This window comes from Triplophysa dalaica, chromosome 5 (assembly GCF_015846415.1).
Source record: "Triplophysa dalaica isolate WHDGS20190420 chromosome 5, ASM1584641v1, whole genome shotgun sequence".
Classification (NCBI taxonomy): domain Eukaryota; kingdom Metazoa; phylum Chordata; class Actinopteri; order Cypriniformes; family Nemacheilidae; genus Triplophysa; species Triplophysa dalaica.
In genome coordinates, this window is record NC_079546.1 from 21,872,787 (window position 1) to 21,895,996 (window position 23,210).

General features: G+C 39.6%; 1 protein-coding gene across 2 annotated transcripts in view; it reads right to left on the reverse strand.

Annotated features, from left to right (window-relative positions):
- The window catches only part of LOC130421312 (C-type mannose receptor 2-like), a 48,827-nt gene that overhangs the window by 20,485 nt on the left and 5,132 nt on the right, over positions 1–23,210 (reverse strand). Inside the window, exons 2-3 of one of the 2 annotated variants that reach the window (XM_056749128.1) lie at positions 16,118–16,676; positions 12,415–12,477 (exon numbers count right to left, since the gene is read on the reverse strand). The exons of the other annotated variant lie outside the window; for it this stretch is intronic. Of the exons in view, the coding sequence (XP_056605106.1) occupies positions 12,415–12,448 (34 nt within the window). The 5' untranslated portion in view covers positions 12,449–12,477; positions 16,118–16,676. The remainder of the gene's footprint in view (positions 1–12,414; positions 12,478–16,117; positions 16,677–23,210) is intronic. 2 annotated transcript variants of the gene reach the window in all.

Genomic DNA, 23,210 nt, shown 5'->3' on the forward strand with positions numbered 1-23,210 from the left:
AATAATGATAATCAGTCAATATCCTTGCTTGTACCATATTTGAAAATAAAACAACTATGTCAACTATGTCACTATGTTCAACTTTCTTCTTCCTGCTTATATAAACCGCAAGCTTAGCCTGGCCTAAAACAAAATTCAACAATTGACATAAAAAACTAATTTTTCCTACATATTTAAAACCAAGAATGAACACTTCCAAGGAAAACAATTCACCGCCACTTGCAAAAATATTACTTATTAATGAAAACAAAGGTTCCAACCTGGCACAGTTAACAAAACTATGAAAAATTGTTTCTCTTTCATTGCAAAATGGGCATTCAACACCAATCTCTGGGTTCAAGACTGAAATGAAAGAATTGACAGCAATGGCACCGTGAAGGATCCTCCACTGCAAGTCACCTGTTCTTTTAATCAATGGTGGTTTATACAATGCCCTCCATTCAGGTTTTCTCTCTACATCAAGTTTGAAAAAAACACGCCATGGGGTGTCAATCTTCCTGTCTAGCATTTTCTTGTTGAAACAGATCACACAATACTTATACAGATTTTTTCCAACACAAGATAAAAACTCTTCATGCATGGATTCAACAGTTTTAAAAAATATTCCAGAAAAACCTTCTGCCTTCACCGAGAAAAACAAGCAAGGGAAAGAGTCTGTTGAATTGGGCTTGCTGTGTCCGTCACGAAAACCGGACAGCAAAAACCTTTCTGTTGGATTAAGGGCAGTTCTCCATTTTGACAATAGCTGTGCAGCAAGACGAGTAGATCTCCAACCTAGCCGCTGAGCGATTGCTTCAGCATTTTTAAAATCATGTCTTGTAGACTCCAGTAATTGTCCCAAGGTGACGACTTTACTGTCAACTAGTGTCCTGTTAAGTCCTTGGAAAAATCCACTGGCAGATAAGTCCATCCGTGCTCCATGAACTAAAGGTTCTCCCAAAAGCCAATAAAGGGATTGTGGGTCCTCTGCTTGTTTAAAAGCAAAAAGACACCAAACCTTAAAAATGTTTTTATAAAACACTGGCAAGCCAGAAGTCTTCAGTTTCTTAGGGTCCACTAAAAAAAGAGTTTTATCAATATTGACTCGCCAACACTACCGTCACCAACCGCCGACTTTTTCCCGTTAACTTTACTAGGACATGTGCGAATTACATGACCAACTTCCCCACAACTGAAACATTTAATTTTCTGCGTTGAAGCATAAATAAAATAATCACAATCTTCAATTTTAAGATGCAGTGACAAATCAAGTTCTTCATCTTCTTTTAGGATCATGAAAACAAAACGCCTAAAAGAAACCACATGCTTCAAAAGAGGAGATTTATAGCCAATTGATATCATTTTTATTGGAGACACCAATTTTCCATATCGGGACATAATTCTCACTTAAGTTTCCTCACTCACAAAAGATTGTCAACAACTATGCCAGTTTCAACTAGCTGGTTTGCTTTTTCAACCGAACTGAGAAAAATAACTGTTGCATTATTCATTCTTGAGGCCGACCTGATATGATCATGCCCCACAACTTCACCTGCAGCTAAGCAACAGTCTTCCACACTCACCGCGGACGCCACCTTAACACCATGACGCCGCGTGAGATTTACCAAACCCTGTGACCGTGAGGCCGACATACTGCCCGCACCGTGTGCGGTAGCAAGCGGCCTGTAAAGTCAACAAAAATTATCAAAAGAAAAAAAAAGACAAGGAAAAGAAGGAAAAATAAAAAATAAACACTCAGACTCACCACGCGCTCCACTCACTCACTCCGCAAAACGCTCGCACATGCGCACACAGACACAGAGAGAGAGAGAGAGAAACATAACTATTATATAGTGTTCAGTGTTATCAAATAGTGTAAACTATAACAACATATTGAAGTGGAATAAAATATGAAAATCTAAAGTTAAAACGGATGACTTTTATACATTTTAATTAATGAATTATTCATTTTTTGAAGCAAATAGATAGCTTTTATTGTCCCAAAGGACATTTCTTTATTATTTATATGCATTTGACCCTCTCCTCAGATGGTGCAGACTGCTGCTCTGCTGTTTACAAAACCATTGTTGTGTTGTGTAACACAAAACCAGAAAAAGGTTTAACACACTGACACCCTCCTCCTCTCTGGAGTGACTATAAGAGAGACTGACTCTAATAAACCAGATTCACCAGGTGAAGCACCAGAGCAGATCATTCTACCATCAGATACAATCCAAAAAGAGAAGAAAACATTACATAGATTGAAATCAGGAAGAATAAAGCATGTTTTAAAGCAATATAGTCTCCTAACCTTCCTAAAACTTCCTTGATGTTTTCTTCTAACTTTAATAGCTAATGTCTGTAATTAATGCACACTTAAGTCACTTGCACTATTGTATAGTCTATATATTTATCTGTTCATAACCACCTGTACATTAATGTTCACAGTATATAGCCTTCTGTATATATTGTTCATAGTACATACCGACTGTCATATTTTCAAAGAACATTTGTATAGTATTTCCCTAATATTGTATTCTGTATTTATTCACACTGTATATCTGCACTTGCTAATTGCACTTCTGGTTAGACCTAAACTACATTTCGTTACACTGTACTTGTATATGTGTAATGACAATAAAGTTGAATATAATCTAATCTAATTCAGTTAAATAAAAACAAAACTGAAGTCATTGTTTTTGGTAACAAGGATGAAAACTAACAAGGTAAACACAAACCTTGACTTAAGAGGTCTAAAGACACAAAGCAAGGTAAAAAATCTTGGGGTCATTTTGGAGTCTGACCTTAGTTTCAGCAGTCATGTCAAAGCAATAAGCAGATCAGCGTACTACCATCTCAGAAACATAGCCAGAATCAGATGTTTTGTCTCAAGCCAAGATTTAGAGAAACTAGTCCATGCTTTCATCACCAGCAGGGTGGATTACTGTGATGGATTCTTTTTATATATACAGTCACATTTTAATTATCAATTTTATTGTTTCTTAAAATCTAAAGTTTTTGTGATCTAAAATCATTTGCATTTTAAAGATAAGGCTTATTTCTTTCTGTCAATCATTTTTATGTAAAGCAATTTTAATTGCATTTGTGTATGAAATTTGCTGTATAAATAAACTTGCCTTGCCTTGCCTAACCACTTATTCCTCAAACACATTTCCTGCCGCTTATATAAGAAAAAGGAGAAAAGCACCCCCACTGTGTGGAATAATGGTTTCCTCCAGAACTTTAAACATCTCTGAGAGCACCAGACCCCCTTAAGAGAACACACCACACCTGAAGCAGATGTCAGTGGTGCTCACATCATGAGAACACGCGTGTAAACCAGCTCCATATACATCTGCCTGACTGCTCAAATCAACACAATACATTTTCAAGAAAAAATGTTAAGTCATTATTTTATGAAAACTGAGACAAAAGCCAAAATCACATCTCATCATCAAGGTCCACTCGAGAGCCTCACAATAATGATCACAACAAATTAATCTTGTGTTATTGTCACAAAGGGTTTTGTGGACGTTTGTTATTTGGTCAATAAAAGCAATTGATGTGATCTCCTGACCATTTGTAGGTCAATTCAAGCTTCTCTGAATAAGTCAGATTTATTGTTTAATTATTCAATATTTATCTTTCTTAATTAGCAGATGAACTGTTGTCAGCTATATAAACTAATATTATAATTTTTTTACAAGTAATTAATATTGAGATATATTAGTTAGACTTTATCTAATTTATTTTAGTGTCATGACACATATCTGATAAATTTAGGTACTCTTTACTTAAAAACATAGAATAAAATTTACTCAATCTATTTGAGGGTAAATCTTTGCCTCAATTTTATTGAGTAGATTCAGGAAGTTTGCATGTAGTTTACTTAGCAACCTAATATATGAGAGTAAAATTTGACTGTTTTGCATGGGTAATATTTACTGACGCTTAAGATTTTTTTGTTATTTGACCGTTGGTTATCTTAGAATGTGTGAAACTGAAATATAAATTACAAGCTGTAGGACTGTGATGAAAGTGGAAGTAGTTTAGAGTGTAGAGATCATTAAAGGTCATTAAAAGCAGTCGTAATAATGACATCATGTACCTGGGAAGTAGAGGGCTGTAGTCCAAATCCAGCCGTTCTCTGTAGTCCTCGAAAAGCAAATTCTGTTAAAGACAATATCTTGCTTGGCACTGAACTTTGAGCTTTATCATTTTGAATGTATTGTTTTTCTCTAATAGCAACAATACACACTAACTAAAGGTTGAAAAATGCAATTGTGGGGAATGGGATCTTGATGATAAGCAGACTGCTTCTAATAATGATGAGAAAATACATAAACACTCAAATTAGTTGCATATGATCATGATGACAATTTTGTTTCACATGCTTCCTTGGGTCTTTAACTGCTGCGTAGAAAACACATTAAGCTACTGCGCCGTGGGTGCAGTTATAAAGCCTTGTTTGAAAGGGTGCTCAGTGATCAGGTTTATTAAAAAGCTTTTATTTTTGTATTGATTATTTTTATTAAAGTCATTTTTAATTTGCATAGAAAGGCAGACAGTGCCATTTCTGTTTCCTCTCCGGAGTTATGCATAAGTCCATTATGCAAATGTAAATATTGTTTTAAAGGTCAGGTGTGTACTTTTTTGGAGGATATATTGACATAAATACAATACTATACACATAAATATGTCTTCAGAGGTGTAAAAAGACCTAACATAATGAAGCTTTATGTTTTTATCATCTTAGAATTAACTCATATTATCTACGCCATATTAACGGCAGGTCCCCTCCCTCTCACTCCCCCCTCTCACCATCATGAACAGCACTGTGGCAGCAGTGGAGTCATTCAGGTTCCTGGGCACCACCATCTCTCAGGACCTGAAGTGAGATGATAACATTGGCTCTATTGCTAAAAAAGCCCAGCAGAGGTTGTACTTCTTACATCGGCTGAAGAAGTTCAACCTACCACAAACTCTGTTAAAACAGTTTTACTCCGCAGTCATAGAGTCTGTCCTCTGCACATCCATCACTGTCTGGTTTGGCTCAGCAACAAAGTCAGACTTAATCATACACTAGACTTGATTATATCTCACAGAGCCGATTTAACCAATATCGATATTATACCGCAAAGCAACAATGTTTTCGATCACCATCTTATAACATGTACACTGCGCACTGCAGAAATCAGTTGTCTATCTCATTATTGACAGGGTAGAACAATCACCTCAACTACAAAAGATAGTTTCGTAAAGAACTTGCCAGATCTGACTCCTCTAATAACCTTTCCAACTAATATAGAATCGCTCGATGACATGACCAGCAACATGGGCACCATTTTCTCTAATACATTAGAAGCGGTCGCACCTATGAAGTCAAAAAGGATTAATGAAAGATCATAGCACCATGGTATAATAACACCACTCGCGCCCTAAAAAGAGAAACGCGTAAACTGGAGCGTAAACTGGAAACAAACCCAATTAGAGGTCTTTAAAATTGCATGGAAAGAGAGTGCAAACTGTTATAAAAAGGCACTAAAAGCAGCAAAAGCCGAGCACTTCCGTAACCTCATAGAAACTAATAAAAACGTCTTGGTTACGTATGTAACCTCAGTTCCCTGATGGAGGGAACGAGACGTTGTGTCGAGAACGACAGATGGGGTTCGCCCTTGAGAACCAATCAACTCTGACTACTATAGAAAAGGCCAATGAAATTTGGTGAATGAAATTTGCATGCCGGGCTCCGCCCCCAGATATCCGGTATAAAACGAAGCCGGTGTGCAGCATTCATTTACCTCTTGTTCTGAAGAGCCTGAGAATCTCTCACAACTGCAACAGAGACGATACGTGTTTGTGGCATAAGGGACAAAACGTCTCGTTCCCTCCATCAGGGAACTGAGGTTACATACGTAACCAAGACGTTCTCTTTCTGTTGGTCTCTCGACGTTGTGTCGAGAACGACAGATGGGGTTATCTATGGAAAACGCCACAAACGCTGTATCGCGTCACAATCTCAGTGAAGCGACGTAACAAGCCTGGGCGTGTCAGCTCGAAACTTTCGTGAAACTTGTAACCTTCCAGTGTGGTGGTCGGGGGGTTCCAGAGCTTTCCGGAGAAAGATGGGTACAGCCCTGACCGGTAACCTTTCACAGACGGGGCCTTAGCTCTCTACAGGCGAGAGGCCGTCCGGCTCGGTTTACACCGGGAAAGCGCAACTCTTAATCAGAGAAGCGCTGCAGAGGCCACCTCTTACCCGTGGGGAGGAATATGGTGGAGATATAATATGGTCTCGTCCTTGGAGGAGAACGCATGGAACGGGCGGACTGGGTAGTACCGCGAGGTGGAGGTCCACCTGGAGAAGCTCATGGGTTACCAGGTGTGGGAACCATTGTCATGAGGGTATAACAGACGGAACAGCCCACGGTGGGGGTGTTACTTCGTCCAATTGCACAGGTCCGGTTAGAACTATCTGTGATGGGTCATAAGGTATCCCGGCCTAAGGGGGAAGGCTGCTCTGCCCAGCCAACCCCCAGGAGGTGCTTGCTTAGTGATGGATGAAGTGCCTGTTCTTAACCAGTGTCTGGGTAAGAAGGAAGGTTGGTGAGTACCAGTTTTCTTAGCCATGTATTTGTTTGTGTCCTCCAACACAAACAAGGAGCTGGTCAGAGCTATTGAAGAGCTATCGACCTGATAGATGCCAGGATGCGCCTCTGCGTGAACATCTGAATGGCAGCTTGTGAAGGTGCTTGTTCAGGGTACGCAGACCGGTGGGGCGCAACCCGCCGTCTTTCTTGGGAATGATGAAGTGCGGGTCGTGATCCACTGAAAATCTTGGTTTTAGGGACGAACTCAATGCCTGTTTCGCCAGAAGGGTGGTGACCTCTACCCGAAGTACGGAGGCGTCCTTACCTCGACAGAGGGGAGAGGTGATGCCCTGAAACTTGGGAGAGTCTCTGGCGAACTGGATTGAGTAACCAAGACGGACCGCCCGCATTAGCCAGCGAGACAGTGTGGGCAGCTCTCGAGCTTCCAGGGACTGTACAGGGTGACCAAGGGGGCAGTCTGCTTTATCATTCCCACGAGGGGTGGTTCGTCGGCTGGCGGAGCTAACCATCTGTCGCGGGGGTTCCCGGAGGGAAGGTTGGCTCCGCCTTTTTACCTGCCTGGCGGGACAACGGCACGCACTGTCGGTTTGAGAGTGGTGACAGCTGTTGTATGTGTACGACCTCACAACTCGCCAGGGTCTGAGGTCGGTTCGCCGAGCACAGTCCAGTGGAGTGTGCGATAGGCAGCAAGTACACGAGGGGAGAACGGAAAAACTCTGTGAGTAAGTGGGTGCCAGGCCCTGAAAAGGGCCCGGCTTTGGTGACGAGTCAGGAGTTGTCTCGTACCGAACGATCAGAGCCGTGGCTGTGAAGTTTCAGGCCCGATGTTGTTCTCCCTGGAGTCTTCCCGTCAGTGTCCCTTCTCGTGAGAAGTTTGCTGACGGGGTGGAGGTGTCCCCCTCGACCTCTGCTTCCGGGGTGCCACCTGTGGGGGCAAAGGAACCGGAATTGGTGTCGAAGGGGTCCTGGGTTGCAGGGAAGCAGACATCACGAGGGATCTCGGAGGCCCTTAGGCGGCCGAGTCGCGGTGAGAAAAATGTGGTTAATGCCACTGTCTGCTTCACCGTCAAAAACTGCTGAGCACAGTCCTCGACGGTCCTTACCAACAACCCACTTTGTGAGATGAGTGCATCAAGAAAGCGGACTTCCTTGGTGTCACTCTTCTGCACAAGGTATAGCCGGGGGGGTCTCTCCTGGACCACTACCGTGTACATCGTACAACCCAGGGCCCGTGCCGCCGCCTTATTCGCCCGTAGATCCAGGACATGTTCTCCGAAATATGGGTCCCCAGGAACTTAAAACTGGAAACACATTCAACAGCCATCACATTAATGTGGATGGGGTCGTGTGTGCCTCCTTTTGCCTTCCTGAAGTCCACGATGATCTCCTTTGTCTTTGAGGTGTTAAGGAGCAGGTTGTTGTTTGAGCACCATGTGGCCAGGTGCCGTACCTCCTCCCTGTAAGCAGTCTCATCGTTGTTGCTGATGAGACCAATCAATGTTGTATCGTCTGCGAACTTGATGAAGGAGTTAGATCCATTCACAGGCCTGCAGTCGAGTGTGAAAAGGGAGTAGAGAAAGGGGCTCCGTACGCAGCCCTGTGGTACACCAGTGTTGAGGGTGGTTGTGGTGGAGTAGATGTTGCCTAACCTAACAAGCTGAGGCCTCTTCGTCAAGAAATCCATAATCCAGTTGCTGGTTGAGTTGTTAATGCCTAGGTTTCCAAGTTTGATGATTAGCTTGGAAGGGATGACGGTACTGAATGCAGAGCTGAAGTCTACAAACAGCATGCGTGCTTAAGTGTCCTTATTGTCCAGATGTGTGAGCACGGAGAGCAGCGCCATAGACACCGCATCATCTGTGCTCCTATTGCTACGGTAGGCAAATTGGTATGGGTCCAGTGTGGATGGTAGAGAGTCTTTTACGTGAGATGAGGCAGATCGAACCCCTACTCCCCTGTCTTGGTCCCTGGGAGACTGGCTAGAGCTTCTAAACTGTCTCGTTGGCTACAGAATACAATCCGTCTCGTCTCGCCTTAGTCAGAGCCAAGGATGCTCCCGTGCTTCGGGCCGAGGTCGGCACCCTTCGGACAAAGGAGGCGATCAAGTTCGTCCCTCTAGCAGACATTTTCGCGGGTTTTACGGCCTGCACTTCACTATCCCAAAGAAAAGCAGGCGGTTGTGCCCCATTCTAGATCTGGAATGATCTGCCCGCTGCTACAAGATCTGCAGATTCTGTAGCCATCTTTAAGAAATGTCTGAAAACGTATCTCTTCCGTCAACATCTGACTGATCTATTCTGACTTTCTTCTCTACTCACTCTTCTCTACTACAATTTATGGTTCTGTATACTGTGTTAGGTTATATGAGACCCGTCTTCTTTTTTTTTTGCACTTATGCTTTTCTTGTACTTATGCTGTCCCAATTGCTTCCATTGCCTACCCCACCTGTAAGTCGCTTTGGATACAATTGACTGCTAAATGACTAAATGTAAAATGGAAATGTAGATCTGCATACCCTGAACAGGCAACTACAAAATCTGCTGTTCAGGATGCTCACGCAGAACCACATCTTGATGTCCATTAGATGTCAGGATTGGTTAATGCAGAAGTACGCCTTCCCCCCTAGTTAGCCTCATTGCCCTGGTCCTGGGTCAGGGGAAGGGCACGTTGACGCATCCCAGACAAAACCTCTGAAACCTCCATGTCTACTCTCCTTCCTCCTGGACAAGAACCAGCAGACTAGGAAACAGCTTTTTTCCCAGAACTGTTTCATCATTGAACTCTGCTCCCCACTGATTCCACTACCCTCATAACTTTAACTTTAATGCTGCTAGTACATGGTTTACATTGCACTACAGGGCTGCCATTGCACTACAGGGCTGCCATGCATGATCGAACTTTACACACCAGTACTTCATGTATCTGCTCTACCGGACTGTTTACACACACACAGCATCATTTGCACTCTATACTGCTCACTTGCACACCAGGAATATTACACTGAATGCTCATTTGCACTAATGGACTACTCTCATAACTGCATTAACTCAACTACTGCACTGTAACTTTCAGAACTGCATTAACTCATCTACTGCACTGTAACTTCAATAACTGCATTAACTCATCTACTGCACTTTAACTCTACTAACTTCACCTACTCATCTATTGCACCATGACTTCAATAATTGCATTAACTCATCTACTGCACTGTAACCTTAATAACTTCACTGTGTTGGCACTCTGGTCATCTTATGTTGCCTATAACCAGTAATGATGCATTGATTTAGGGTTTGTTGTATTCTTACGTTGGGATGATTCACAGCTCAAAACCTGGCATGTTTCCAATGTAACTACTCCTCTCTTAATTCCCTATCTGATGACCTATGTTATAAAAACAAAGCATACATCATACTGTGTCCATAATTAAGTTTAGGTATTAAATGCAAACTGGATACTGTCAGAGCTATGCAAAAAATGAGGCTCAATTAGAAACGTAGGAGCTTTCTCTGGACAACTTATCGCTTTCATGGCATTGGCCCGCAGGCCACCTGGAGGCAGGGGAGGAATACATCTAAAAACACCATCACCGATACACTTTGGGCGGGAATAGATGGAAAAGGAAAGAGAACGTGGAGGACAATCCAACAGACACTCGGGCATGCGGCTCCCCTCTGGAGAGTCTGATTAGGCCATGGAACTTCGGACACCTATACTCAGCGTTTCAACAGGACTGCATTCTGAAAGCATTCAAGATTTACGGAGATTACTTACGGATATTGGTCCAGTACAGAGCTTGCAAGTATCTGATTCTACATATAGAGTAGCTGTTTTATGTTCATGCCTCTTTGTTAAAGATGATTTTTTTGTTTTTCAGACATGTTTTACGAGCCTCACAGTAATGCCCTCTCTCTCCATCTCTCACTCTCTCTTCGCGCTTCCTAGCACGTTTGTGTTCCATGTTTACGTATTATGTGTTTTGTCAGTATATGTCCAGGGCTGATTGTGTAGAAGTAGTTCAATAAATAACCATGTATTCCATTAGGATTAATCCTTGCGTTTTTCTCACAGGATTCAGTCACTTAAACTGTGTTTCGATCTATGCCACCTCTGCTCTAAATTAGTTTGGTAAAGTCACATTACTTATGGTCATAAAATAACGTTAAAGTGTATCAAATCATTGATGCATTTGCTGGACGAATACATACATGGATGTTATCACTATACTGCTAATCAGAAACTGTAAAATCTTTATAGTTAATGACTATTATTATTATTATTTTCCTTTGAGCTAAACAAATTCCTTGACTGAAATTGACTTTTTCAATAACTCATTTTATGGATATGATCTTGATAGATCTGGTGGAGAACATATTTGGTGAGCTAAGCTCATCATTATTTAGTTTCCTGTAGCTCAGTAGTAAGAGCTTTGCATTAACAAAGTAAGGTTGTGGGTTCGATCTCAGGGGATTGCACATATACGTATAGGACAATGCAATATAAGTCGCTTTGGATAAAAGCGTCTGCCAAATGCATAAATATAAAATTATTATCACATGCAGCTAAAACCGCTTCACCGGGTATCAGCTGAGTTATCTAGCTCATAGCTTTAAACGGACCTAGTGCTCCAGACGAAGTACCTCCCTGCAGGGTGGTTCCATCTAATATATCCTCATGATTGGTTCTCACCATGGTAACCCATGAGCTTCCCTAGGTGGACCTCTACCTTGCGGTACTTTCTTCAATCCGCACATTGAAGAACCTTTCAAAAACCTCTGGTACGCCCTACCTCACCACTTGAAGGCAACAATTTTGTGCTAGCACTCATGTCTGACCAGGCTAGTCACCGTTGCTTCGCTATGTTTTCCGCCTGATGCAGCAGTCAAGAGAGGCTCTAAGGCTTCTCACCCCCGAAATGGGACAGAATGAATGCAGCACGTCGCCTCCCTATTATACCTGGATATCCGAGGCAGAGTCCCCCATGCAAACTTAATTCACAAATTGCATTGGCCTTTTTAATCTAGTCAGAAGTTGATAGTTTCTCAACACCACCTGTTGGTTCTACACAACGTCTCGTTCCCTCCATCAGGGAACAGATGTTACATCCGTAACAAAGACGTTTTCTTGTCTGACCAGCTATGAAGCTATCTGAAACCTCCTCAAAGACTAGCCTGCTTCAACAGCTTAACCAGCTACAAAACAAAGCTTTCAGCACCTTTCACAGGGCTGTTGAATACGACGAATAGAAAATATAAATACTCACACTGCCAAAAGTGATTTTCTTGCTTAGAGTTTTTTTCTTGTTTTCAAATAAAAATGTCTAAACATTCTTGAATCAAGAAGCATTTTCTTGATGAGCAAACTGACCTAAGATATTAAGTCTTAATTCAGTAGAAAAACATGAATTTTCAGTGAATTTGTGCTTAAAACAAACAAAAAAACTGCCAATTGGGGTAAAACAAATAATCTTGAATTGAGTCACCAAAAAGGTCGACCTTAATTTAAGATTATTTTTCCTAACCCATTGGCAGATTTGTTGCTTGTTTTAAGCACTAGTTCACTTAAATATCATATTTTTTCCCCAAAACAAGACATATTTTCTTAGGTCAGTTTGGTCATCAAAAAAATGCATCTTGATTCAAGAATTTGTAGACATTGTTACTGGAAAACAGTAAGAAAGTTATTTTTTACGGTGCTCTCTCACTCTCTCTCTCTCTCTCTCTCGCTCTCTGAAAACACTGATTGAGTGAATAAAACGCTCCCAACTACTGCGAATACTTCAACAGTCATCACTGAACATCAGACTTGTGTAAATTTAAACACTGACCTGAGAACAGCAGCACATGTATCAGTCTGTCCATTTCTGATGGCTTTACAGTATGAAATTAATCTGAAACAGTAAAAATATTGAATACAAAAGTTAATATAATTGGAAGTGTAAAAGGCAGTGCAGTACAAGACACACTCTGATAAATGATAGTATGAAGCAGTTCAGTTTACCTGTAACAACAGTCAGAGGTGAAGATAAACATGAAGTCTCTCTGTTTGATCAAATCTTATATATTTATTTTGTGTCAGTACGTCCTTCATTGCCTTTATTTACCTACACAGATGTTAATGAGTCATCCTCATGCAAAACACACTCTGATAAATGATAGTATGAAGCAGTCCAGTTTACCTGTAACCACAGTCAGAGGTGAAGATCAACATGAAGTATCTCTGTTTGATCAAATCTTATATATTTATTTTGTGTCAGTACGTCCTTCATTGCCTTTATTTACCTACACAGATGTTAATGAGTCATCCTCATGCAAAAGTGTTCCCAGTGTACTGGAACAGGTGCTTATTTCCATTAAAACTTTGCAAATGTTATTTGAATGAAAGCCTCGAGTGGTAAACAGTGTGTGGAAATATTCAACATTGCACTCATGAATCTCAAATACGTGTGTTAAAAATAAGCTTTTTTGAAATGTGTGCAAACATCTCAATAACATCCTCACAAAGAGCACTGATATATTTCAAGAGGACGAAAAAGAAATGTAAAAAATGCAGAGGAGTACGCAGGAGTTTGTAGCACTGTGTACCATCAATACAACAGGTAACATTGTGTGGTGTTCGGATCTGTGGGTCCTTTCTATACGTTTACTCAAATAAAAATGAAAAGAGTGTTTTCCAGCCTCATATTTATTGACCCTGGCTCGTCTTCTTTGAAGAACTTTAAAATAAAGACCTAACACTGAACACCCCACAGAAACATTATGTTATGTATGTTTTATTTTTCGGCTAAACACAACTCAAGCGAAACACAGCATCTGAATAGCTGCTGAAAGGCATGAACGCTCTGTTGACAATGTTGCAAATGCACTTCCACATTTATATACCGCCTCTCCTAAAAGCCCAGGTCTGGCCGTGCCGTGCCGTAAAGATCCCTTCAACTGGTAGTGAATGCTGAGCTTTATCAGGACTGGCTTACATCCTCTACCATCACTGAGAAAAAAAGGAGCTGTGACAAAGAAGGAAACTACACGCTGGATAATATTAAAGAACAATTAATTTATTAACATAAGAATAACAAGTATATTAATCGAAAGAGAAAAAAACTAAGACGTATCCCGTCGAGAACGCAATGTTTGAGCATAGAATACTTGTTGTATACGCGTCAAATACGTGTTGATTTTTTAACACGTAAACAACACAAATTCTATGCACAAACAACACGTTGTCTACACACAAATAAATTCTCGTGGATTGTTGACATGTTTGAACGCATACCTTATGCATGTGATTGATAATCAAATAAGAGATGACTCAGCATTAATGATGAACACCTGCTGTCAACAAGCAGAATCACTGAAGGATTGAGAAACACAAGAACTACAACTGACATCCAATCATCCAATTCACTTCATTAGCTCATCATCTTCAACATTACATCAGTGTTACTTTAACACTTTTGTAGAGTGGGACCATATGTACTCTGAGCAGTGCTGAGTTAACACTGGGGAAGAGAAGTCAAACACTGTAGTCATGAGCTCAACTAAAGCAAACACTCATCATCATAAAGATGACTTCAAATGACAAACCAGTCACATCTAAACCTCTAAGATCACAGTTTGAGCTCACTGTGAGTTTGATGTGAGGTTAAATTTTGACCTCATCGTGAATATTTTGAAAGCTGATGCTGACATCACTATGACATCATCGTGTTGACTGGGAAGACTGAATTTTGGAAAAACAGAATCTGTGTATCAAGTTATTTCATGATGATTCAATCATCTAATATCATTTATCAGGTAACAGTCAAAAGTTGATTTAAAAAAAAAAGACATTTTATGACTTCTGAAGTGTGATGCAATATTCAGGTGAGGTGATGTGGTTTGTTTTGTGTAGTGAAGTGACTCATTAGATTAACGTGGCAGGAATGTTCTGTACTTTTAACACAAGAACAACGACTCTCTGTTTGCTTTGACTAAACAAAAATGGCAGTTTGTGTCCCCCAGATGATTTGTTATTTGAATACAGAGCCTCATATTAAAAACAACCTGGAAAAGATTCGCAGGGTTGGCACGAAAGGCAGATTTGCATGAGGACTCATAGTCAGGAGGTACAGATCAGAAAATATTCATCTGAAAGACAAAGTCAGTAGTGTTTCATCTTCTGTCTGTTCATACAGGTAAACAGATTTATATTCATTTTTTGTCGTTTTTATTAATCATTTTTCTAATTTTAATGTTTGTCATGATTAAATATTCCTTTCAGTTGTATTACACGCTTTAAATTCATCAGAAATGGGAAGGCTGTCTCACTTGCTTCTTCGGTCAGGTCAGTGAGCGTTTATTCTTTTATTTACACTGAATTTTTTTTTTTTTTGATGCTGTTCAATTTACATGAACAAATCACTTTCATTCAACATGATATCACTAAAAAAACATATTCTTGCAAAAAAACTGCAAATCAGTTAAATGTTACTCAAATATATTAGGTAGCAAAGTAAAATATATGTAAGCTCCCTGAACCTACTCAATAAAATTGAGGCAAAAATTTGCACTCAATCAGATTGAGTAGATTTTAATCTATATTTTTAGGTAAAGAGTAAATTGATCAGATATGAGTCATGACAAAGAATAAGAGAAAGTCTACCTAATATTTCTGAATATGAATTACTTATATTATCAACAACAGATCATCTACTTGTTATGAAATATAAATATTGAATAATTAAATACTAAATGTGACTAATTCAGAGATGCTTGAATTGACCTAAAAATGGTCAGAAACAGAAAATCACATAAATTGCTTTTATTGACCAAATAATAAACGTCTTGTGTTCTTTTTTTACACTGAACACAAGATTCATGTGATGTCACCATTATTGTGATCAGTTTTCACTTTAGTTGAGTTCTAGACTCTTGACAAACTAAAGCTCGTTCAAATCGGACTGTTTAGATGTTTTACTAAAACCATATTTACTGTTGCAAATAAAAGTTAAATGGTGAAGTTGTTAAGTTGTGAATTTCTTAACGTGACTGAGTTGAGTAGATATTTAATCTGTTGTATGTCAATAGCAATAGCTTAAAGTGCACTTATAGCTCATATGTATTGTATTCATATTAAAGTAAAACAATTTACTCATTTTATACATCAATTTAAAATCTGATTAACATACTACCATTGTTGCTGTTAACAAAAAATGACTCAACTCTACCAAGAAGTATTTATCAAATGCTTAATAAAACATTATTGGAACATTAAGTTTGTTTTAAGTTTAACAATAAAATGCAAAACCATAGAAAAACAAATCCAAACAAACAACATCAAGAATGGTGCTTATTATAGCAAAATCATTTAACCAATTAAATCAATCTTATCACAATATTACAAGCATCAACATTGGTGGCTATTATAGCAAACCATAATGCAACCATTGAAACCAATCCCAAAACAGTAACAGTGCATGTGGATTTGCCTTATGCGCTTGTGAAGTTGTGTTTCATGCATGTGTGTGTGTGTGTGCCTGCTTGCCTGCGTACATGTTTTGCATCGCCACCTCATGCAGAAAGAACTGGATGTTCACAACGTAGATTGACCGGTAAATCGAGAGCTTCGCCTTGCGGCTCAGCTCCTTCTTCACCACAACAGACTGGTACAGCGACCGCATTACTGCAGAAACTCCGCCTATCCGTCTGTTAATCTCCCGTTCCATCCTTCCCTCAGTCGTGAACAAGACGCCCAGATACTTGAACTCCTCCACTTGAGGCAGGAACTCTCCACCCACCTGAAGTGGGCAACCCAACCTTTTCCAAGTCAGACTTCTTCCCGGTGAATGTTGGACTCCGGCAGGTCTGCCCTTTGTCGCCGGTTCTGTTCATAATTTTTATGGACAGAATTTCTAGGCTCAGCCATGGGCCGGAGGGCGTCGGGTTTGGGGACCACACCATTTCATCTCTGCTCTTTGCGGATGATGTCGTCGTGCTGGCCCCATCAGACCAGGACCTTCAGCATGCACTGGGATGGTTTGCAGCCGAGTGTGAAGCGGCTGGGATGAGAATCAGCACCTCCAAATCTGTGGCCATGGTTCTCATTTCATATCTAAAGTATTTTTTTGAAAGATTAGACATGCAAGAATGAATACATAAGGATCCATAAACATGTATATATCACATACATGGCAGATCTACAGAGATTACAGAACTTCAGATCAGACTGTAAATGTGACAGTTGCCATACGTTTCAAAGTAGGCCTATGTCTCTCTATGTCTCTTTTAAATGCAAAGACTTGAGACTTACTTGTGACTTGAAATCAATGACTTGGTCCCACCTCTGGTGAACAGCATCAAAAAGCCTTCCTGCTACTGGATTTGAAAGTGTTATATGTAAATGTTTTTCTTATTGTCCTTTACTTTAGCGTATTGGTAATTTGGTTGTGCTGATGTTGTTTATTGGCGCACTTATGTTACTGATTCACAATTTATAACCAATTTATTCATAGCGAGTTGACTGTAAGTTATTGATTGCACCTATGACAATGCACAACGCCTAGTCGCAAGTGCGTTTCCAAAAATATAACAACAGAATTTTTTGGTTGGTACTAAACACATTCTCGTCCATGCGTTTTGTTTTGGGCGAGTACAAATATGTGTTATGTAGCTAACGTCAGTAAATTCCCTGCTATGTAGCTAACACGCTATGTGCTAACGGCTAACAACCAGCTGCTATCTTAGAATCTAGTTTGTGCAAGTTTATAGCCCAGTAGTATTCTCCGCGGCAGCCAAAAGAGCGCTTAAGTACATGCACAGTTTTGTCAAGCGACATGAAGCCAACATGGAAGCTTATACAGCGACAGTATTTACGACATTGACAACAGACAATTGTGCTTATCAACCACATGGGTGGAACCATACACCAAATGGCTCGTTGTCGATTTATGATCTGATTGATCATTATTGATGAACACCTGCTGTTAACAACACAATTACTGAAGAAAACATCAACAAAATAAAGAAAAATCAGGGATCGCAAAACTGCTGGAAATCCTGGAAATGCTAGATTTTTTGATGTAGTGTTTTCAAGGTTAAAAAAATGCTTGAATTTGGGATAAGGGGCTTGAAACTGCTTGACACTTTAATTGCTTTATTTCATATAAAATCATTATGTTACAATAGTTCACTTTTTAGAAAAAAGAACTGAAAAATTCCTATTGCGTTTGCCTTGCGCATTTAAAATGTACTGCTCGAGCTGTGTTTGGGGGCTCTGATTCTGTGCACATGGCGGGCGGCTACATATGAAGAGATCAGATGCAAAACCCTCTACCTCAATCAAAAAATGTATTATGATGTTGAGTGAATGCTCTTCATACAAAGTATATGTTACTCAAATAATTTTGCATCAAAACCAACTAAATACCACACTCTGGTTTTTCTGGAAGTCATTGGAGGAGTCTCAACAGATCAACATTTTATACATTTGAAGTCATCAAAATACCTATGCAATAATTCATATATATGTCATTTGTGACCGCTGTAAATGGCCGTCCATCTGTAATTCAATTCAAGTTTATTTACATAGCGCTTTTCACAATGTGTATTGTTCCAAAGCAGCTTTACAGGGGCAAACAGGAAAAACAGAAAAGGTAAAACACAGCTCAGTGCATGGTGTTTATACAACAAGCAAAATCATTCCAATAAATAATATCTAATTTCTAAATAAATAAATAAATGCAGACTCCCGGTGAGCAGGCCAACACTGCCCTGCTGTGGCGAGGATCTCAAACTCCCATGATTGAACCAGGCTCAGCCGGGAGGGCCAGATCCCCTCTGACGTGTCATTGCTGCACTCACTGACTCAGACCAAATGCCACCGAGCAAATATCCACGAGGAAGAGGGAGAGCTCACCATCCGCAACCCAGAAAGTCCCACTCGCCGAAAACCGTGCAGGTTCAACCCGGTCCCACCCCATGATTGACAACAGAAAACAGAGGAACCAAATATTGTAACTTCAGCATTAATAAGGCAAATAGTCTGTCTTTGCTCATGGTTGGGGATGGATATCAAGTTGGGGATGGGATCTGTCGATCGTCTGGACATGGTGGAACTTCTTCCTACCTTGTGATGGGCATCCCGAGGAAGAGGCAGAAAGAGAATGAAGAGAATAATTAGCGTAGCTGCTGTTCATTAACTATGCATTAAGTGAAAGCTTGGAATAAGCTTTCAAAGCGGTTAAGTAAGTAGGGGCTAAACCATTTAAGGCTTTGTAAGTAATTAGAAATAATTTTAAAATCAATACGATACTTAATAGGTAGCCAGTGAAGCGATGATAAAACTGGGGTTATGTGATCGTATTTTCTTGACCTAGTAAGAAGGTCACAAATGCATGAATAAGCTTTTCTGCGTCAGCAACACATAAAATATTTCATAATTTGGCAACATTTCAAAGGTGGAAGAAGGCTGTTTTTGTGATATTTGAGATGTGATTTTTAAATGACAGGTTGCCGTCTAATATAACGCCTAGGTCTTTAACTGTATTTGTTGGAGTAACAGTGCAGCCTTCAATTTGCAGGCTGTAATCAGAGATATTCTGTTTACGTGTTTTTTAGGTGCTAAAAGTAATATTTCTGTTTTGCTAGAGTTTAAAAAGAGGAAATTACTAGTCATCTAATGTTTTATGTCTTTGATGCACTCTGCCAGTTTAGATAGTTTGAAGGAATCATCTGGTCTTGATGAGATATATAGCTGAGTATCATCTGCATAACAGTGGAAGCTAATTCCATGTTTTCTAATAATGTTGCCGAGGGGCAGCATGTTTATGGAGAAAAGCAAGGGTTCTAAAACCGATCCCTGAGGTAATCCATAATTTACTTGCGTAACACTTGACGATTTCCCATTTAAATGGACATATTGATATCTGTGTGTTAAGTAAAATACGAACCATTGTAGTGCCTGTCCCTGAATACCGGTATAATTGTGTAAACGATCTCGTAGTATTTAATGGTCTGCAGTATCGAAAGCAGGTCAAGAAGAAACTAAGAGTGAGATTGTCACGAAACGTATGAGCAGAACCCAGATGCAGGCAGATTAAGGTAACAGAGACTTTTGTTAAATAAACAAAATAAAACCCACGATGGGGCAAAACAGAGACACGTATTACTTAACAGAAAACCTTCCACGAGGGGAACAAAACAGCTAGTAAATAATAAGTCCAAAACACAAAATACACCGACAGATGAAATAACATATAATACTCAAACAGGAACAGGGTAATCCAAGTATCAACCAGAACACGGGGCAAGGCTAGAAAGACAAATACAATACAATGAACCGAAGATGTGTGAGGGGAAACAGAGATACTAAATAGTGACATAACGAGAGGAGATTGTGCAGGGACGGAGAAGGGCAGGTGACAAGACTTAACACTAATGGGAGACAGGTGACGGAGATAAAACACCAAGGGAGCCTATCGGAGAAACAAGGGGGGGGGGCTACACGGAACAGAGGATGACATGCGGCGAATTGTCCAAACATACCGCCACGTGTCTCCACATAAAACAAAACATACACACAAGACATGATACTATAACAACCCTGTCCCCAAGGCACGAAATCTAAGAACAGACCTGACAGGATCGTAACAAAGATGTTACCTTAACTAATGTTATAAGAAGGTCATTTGTAATTCTAACGAGCGCAGTTTAAGTGCTATGATGCGGTCTGAAGCCAGACTGAAACATTTCCTGTATGTCATTATTTTGTAGGAAGGTACACACTTGAGCTGACACTACTTTTTCTAGTATTTTAGACAAGTATGGGAGATTTGAAATCGGTCTATAGCTTCCAAGTTCATTGGGGTCTACATTTTTTTTTGATAAGAGGCTTAATTACAGCCAGCTTAAAGGGTCCTGGGACATGGCCTAGAGTAATAGACGAGTTGATTATGTTATAAATGGGCTCAATTGCAACAGGTAGTAACTCTTTTAATAAAGTAGTCGGAATGGGGTCAAATAAGCATGTTGTAGTTTTGGAAGTTGCAATAAGTTAAATTAAATCTTCCTGATTTATAGGAGAAAAACACTCCAGCTTTTCTTTTTGGGTGACGGTTGAAACTAATTCTTCAGACACACTTGGAGGTTTGGTTTTAACTATGTTGTCTCGTATCTTTCGATTTTCTCTGTAAAATATTTCATGAATTCATTGCTACCAAGGTGCGGCGGAATACCCAGGTCAGGTGGAGTCTTTATGTTTGTTAGTTTAGCAACTGTACTAAATAAAAACCTTGGATTGTTTTTGTTATTTTCTATGAGGTTACGGAGGTGCTCGGCTTTTGCTGCTTTTAGTGCCTTTTTTTAACAGCTTGCATTCTCTTTCCATGCAATTTTAAAGACCTCTCATTGGGTTTGTTTCCAGTTTACGCTCCAGTTTACGCGTTTCTCTTTTTAGGGCGCGAGTGGTGTTATTATACCATGGTGCTATGATCTTTCATTAATCCTTTTTGACTTCATAGGTGCGACCGCTTCTAATGTATTAGAGAAAATGGTGCCCATGTTGCTGGTCATGTCATCGAGCGATTCTATATTAGTTGGAAAGGTTATTAGAGGAGTCAGATCTGGCAAGTTCTTTATGAAACTATCTTTAGTAGTTGAGGTGATTGTTCTACCCTGTCGATAACGTGATCTACAACTGATTTCTGCAGTCCGCAGTGGACATGTTATAAGATGGTGATCGGAAACGTCGTCGCTTTGAGGTATAATATCGATATTGGTTAGATCGGCTCTGTGACATATAATCAAGTCTAGGGTATGATTAAGGCGATGAGAAGGTCTATTGATGTACTGTGTTACACCACAAGAGTCTAGTAGTTCTTTAACGCCACAGCTAATGGATCGTTAGCAATATCTACGTGGATATTAAAATCTCCAACAATCAGTACTTTATCGACGTTAACCAATAGATCCGATAAGAAGTCGGCGAACTCTATCAGAAAATTTGTGTAAGGCCCAGGGGGTCTATACACAGTAACCAATGTAAGAGAGACCAATGGTTTTTTACTTTTGTTTAGAACAGTTATGTTCAACGCAAGCACTTCATATGATTTTAATGTATGCTTTGTTCTCGGAGTAACGGTAAGAAAGTCTCTAAAGATTGTTGCGACACCACCACCTCGACCAACCGGACGTGGCTTGTGCATATAACCGTAGCTTGGTGGAGTAGACTCATTTAAACCGAAGTAATCATTTGGCTTAAGCCAGGTTTCAGTAAGGCAAAGTATATCAAAATTGTTGGCTGTGATCATTTCATTTACAATAACTGCCTTTGGATTTAGTGATCTAATATTAAGTAGCCCAAACTTTAGGCGTTGGTTTTGCTCATTAAATATATTGTCTTTTGGTTTAATCATGATAAGATTTTTTCTCTGACTTTTAAATAAATTATTATTTGGTTGTATTATTCGGGGGACAGACACAGTCTCTATGCATTTGAAAGCAGTATCATTCTTAACACTTGGGTGAGAGGAACACAGACTATGGTTAAAATTTGTACTCACTTTTAGTCAAATGGTGCGTAGCGTCTTTGAGATGTTGTCAGACAGAATTTCCGCTCCAATGCTGCTGGGGTGCAGCCCGTCGGGGCGGAAAAGCCTTGGTCGCTCGCAGAACACATAAAAAATTATTCACAAAGAGCAGCTTCTGTTCAATACACCATGACATTAACCAATTATTAAGCGTATATAGTCTACTGAACTTTTCGTTCCCTCGTCGGTAAGTAGGAAGCGGCCCTGATACGATGATCCTCGCCGTGGGCGATGCGTTGCGAACAGTATCGTCAAGACTTCTGAAGTCCCTCTTCAGGATCTCCAACTGCCACATTCTCACATCATTCACCCCCGCGTGCAGTTTTGACACGCGGAAAAGGTTTTTGACAAAGTGTTTTCACCAAATAATTTGTATATTTATTGATTGTTTATTTTAATGTATTGTTTTTATTTCGGTTTTGGCCGTTATTTTTATTATTTTGTTTTGTTTAGTTTTGGACTTATTTCTTTTTCATGATGGAGATAACTGGAACTATATAATGAGTTATTTATAGATGATAAGGAATATATGCTGATAATTGTGATTATTTTAAATTGTTAAGCATATGTGATATAATCATAAAGATAAAAGGATGATCTTATTTGAGCAGTGGAGAAGGGGGTAGGATTATACAAGCAGATAGTGGCTTCGGATATGTATACCTCAAGATTATTTTGTTTTGTTATTGATTTATTAATAAGGTAAAATTTTATTTTTTTACATGTTCTAAATAAAGTTTTTTCATTCATTCATTCAACTTGAAATAATGTGCAAAACCAACTGCTCAACTTTGTTAGATTTAACACATTACCATTTTCCTTCAGTATATTTATTGATATAACATCAATAAATGTTTAATATTAATAGAATTCTACATCAATCACTGAAAAAAGTTTTTTATCAAGAAAATCCAAAACAGGAGCAAAGCATAACATTGAGTGCTACAGAATACCAAAACAAATTTTCTGAACGGTGACCTTATTTCAGTTTAGTTTCTTAATGTATTTGTTGTATCAGTTGTGTACATTTTGTATTTTTTTTAGCATTATATGTTGTTTAG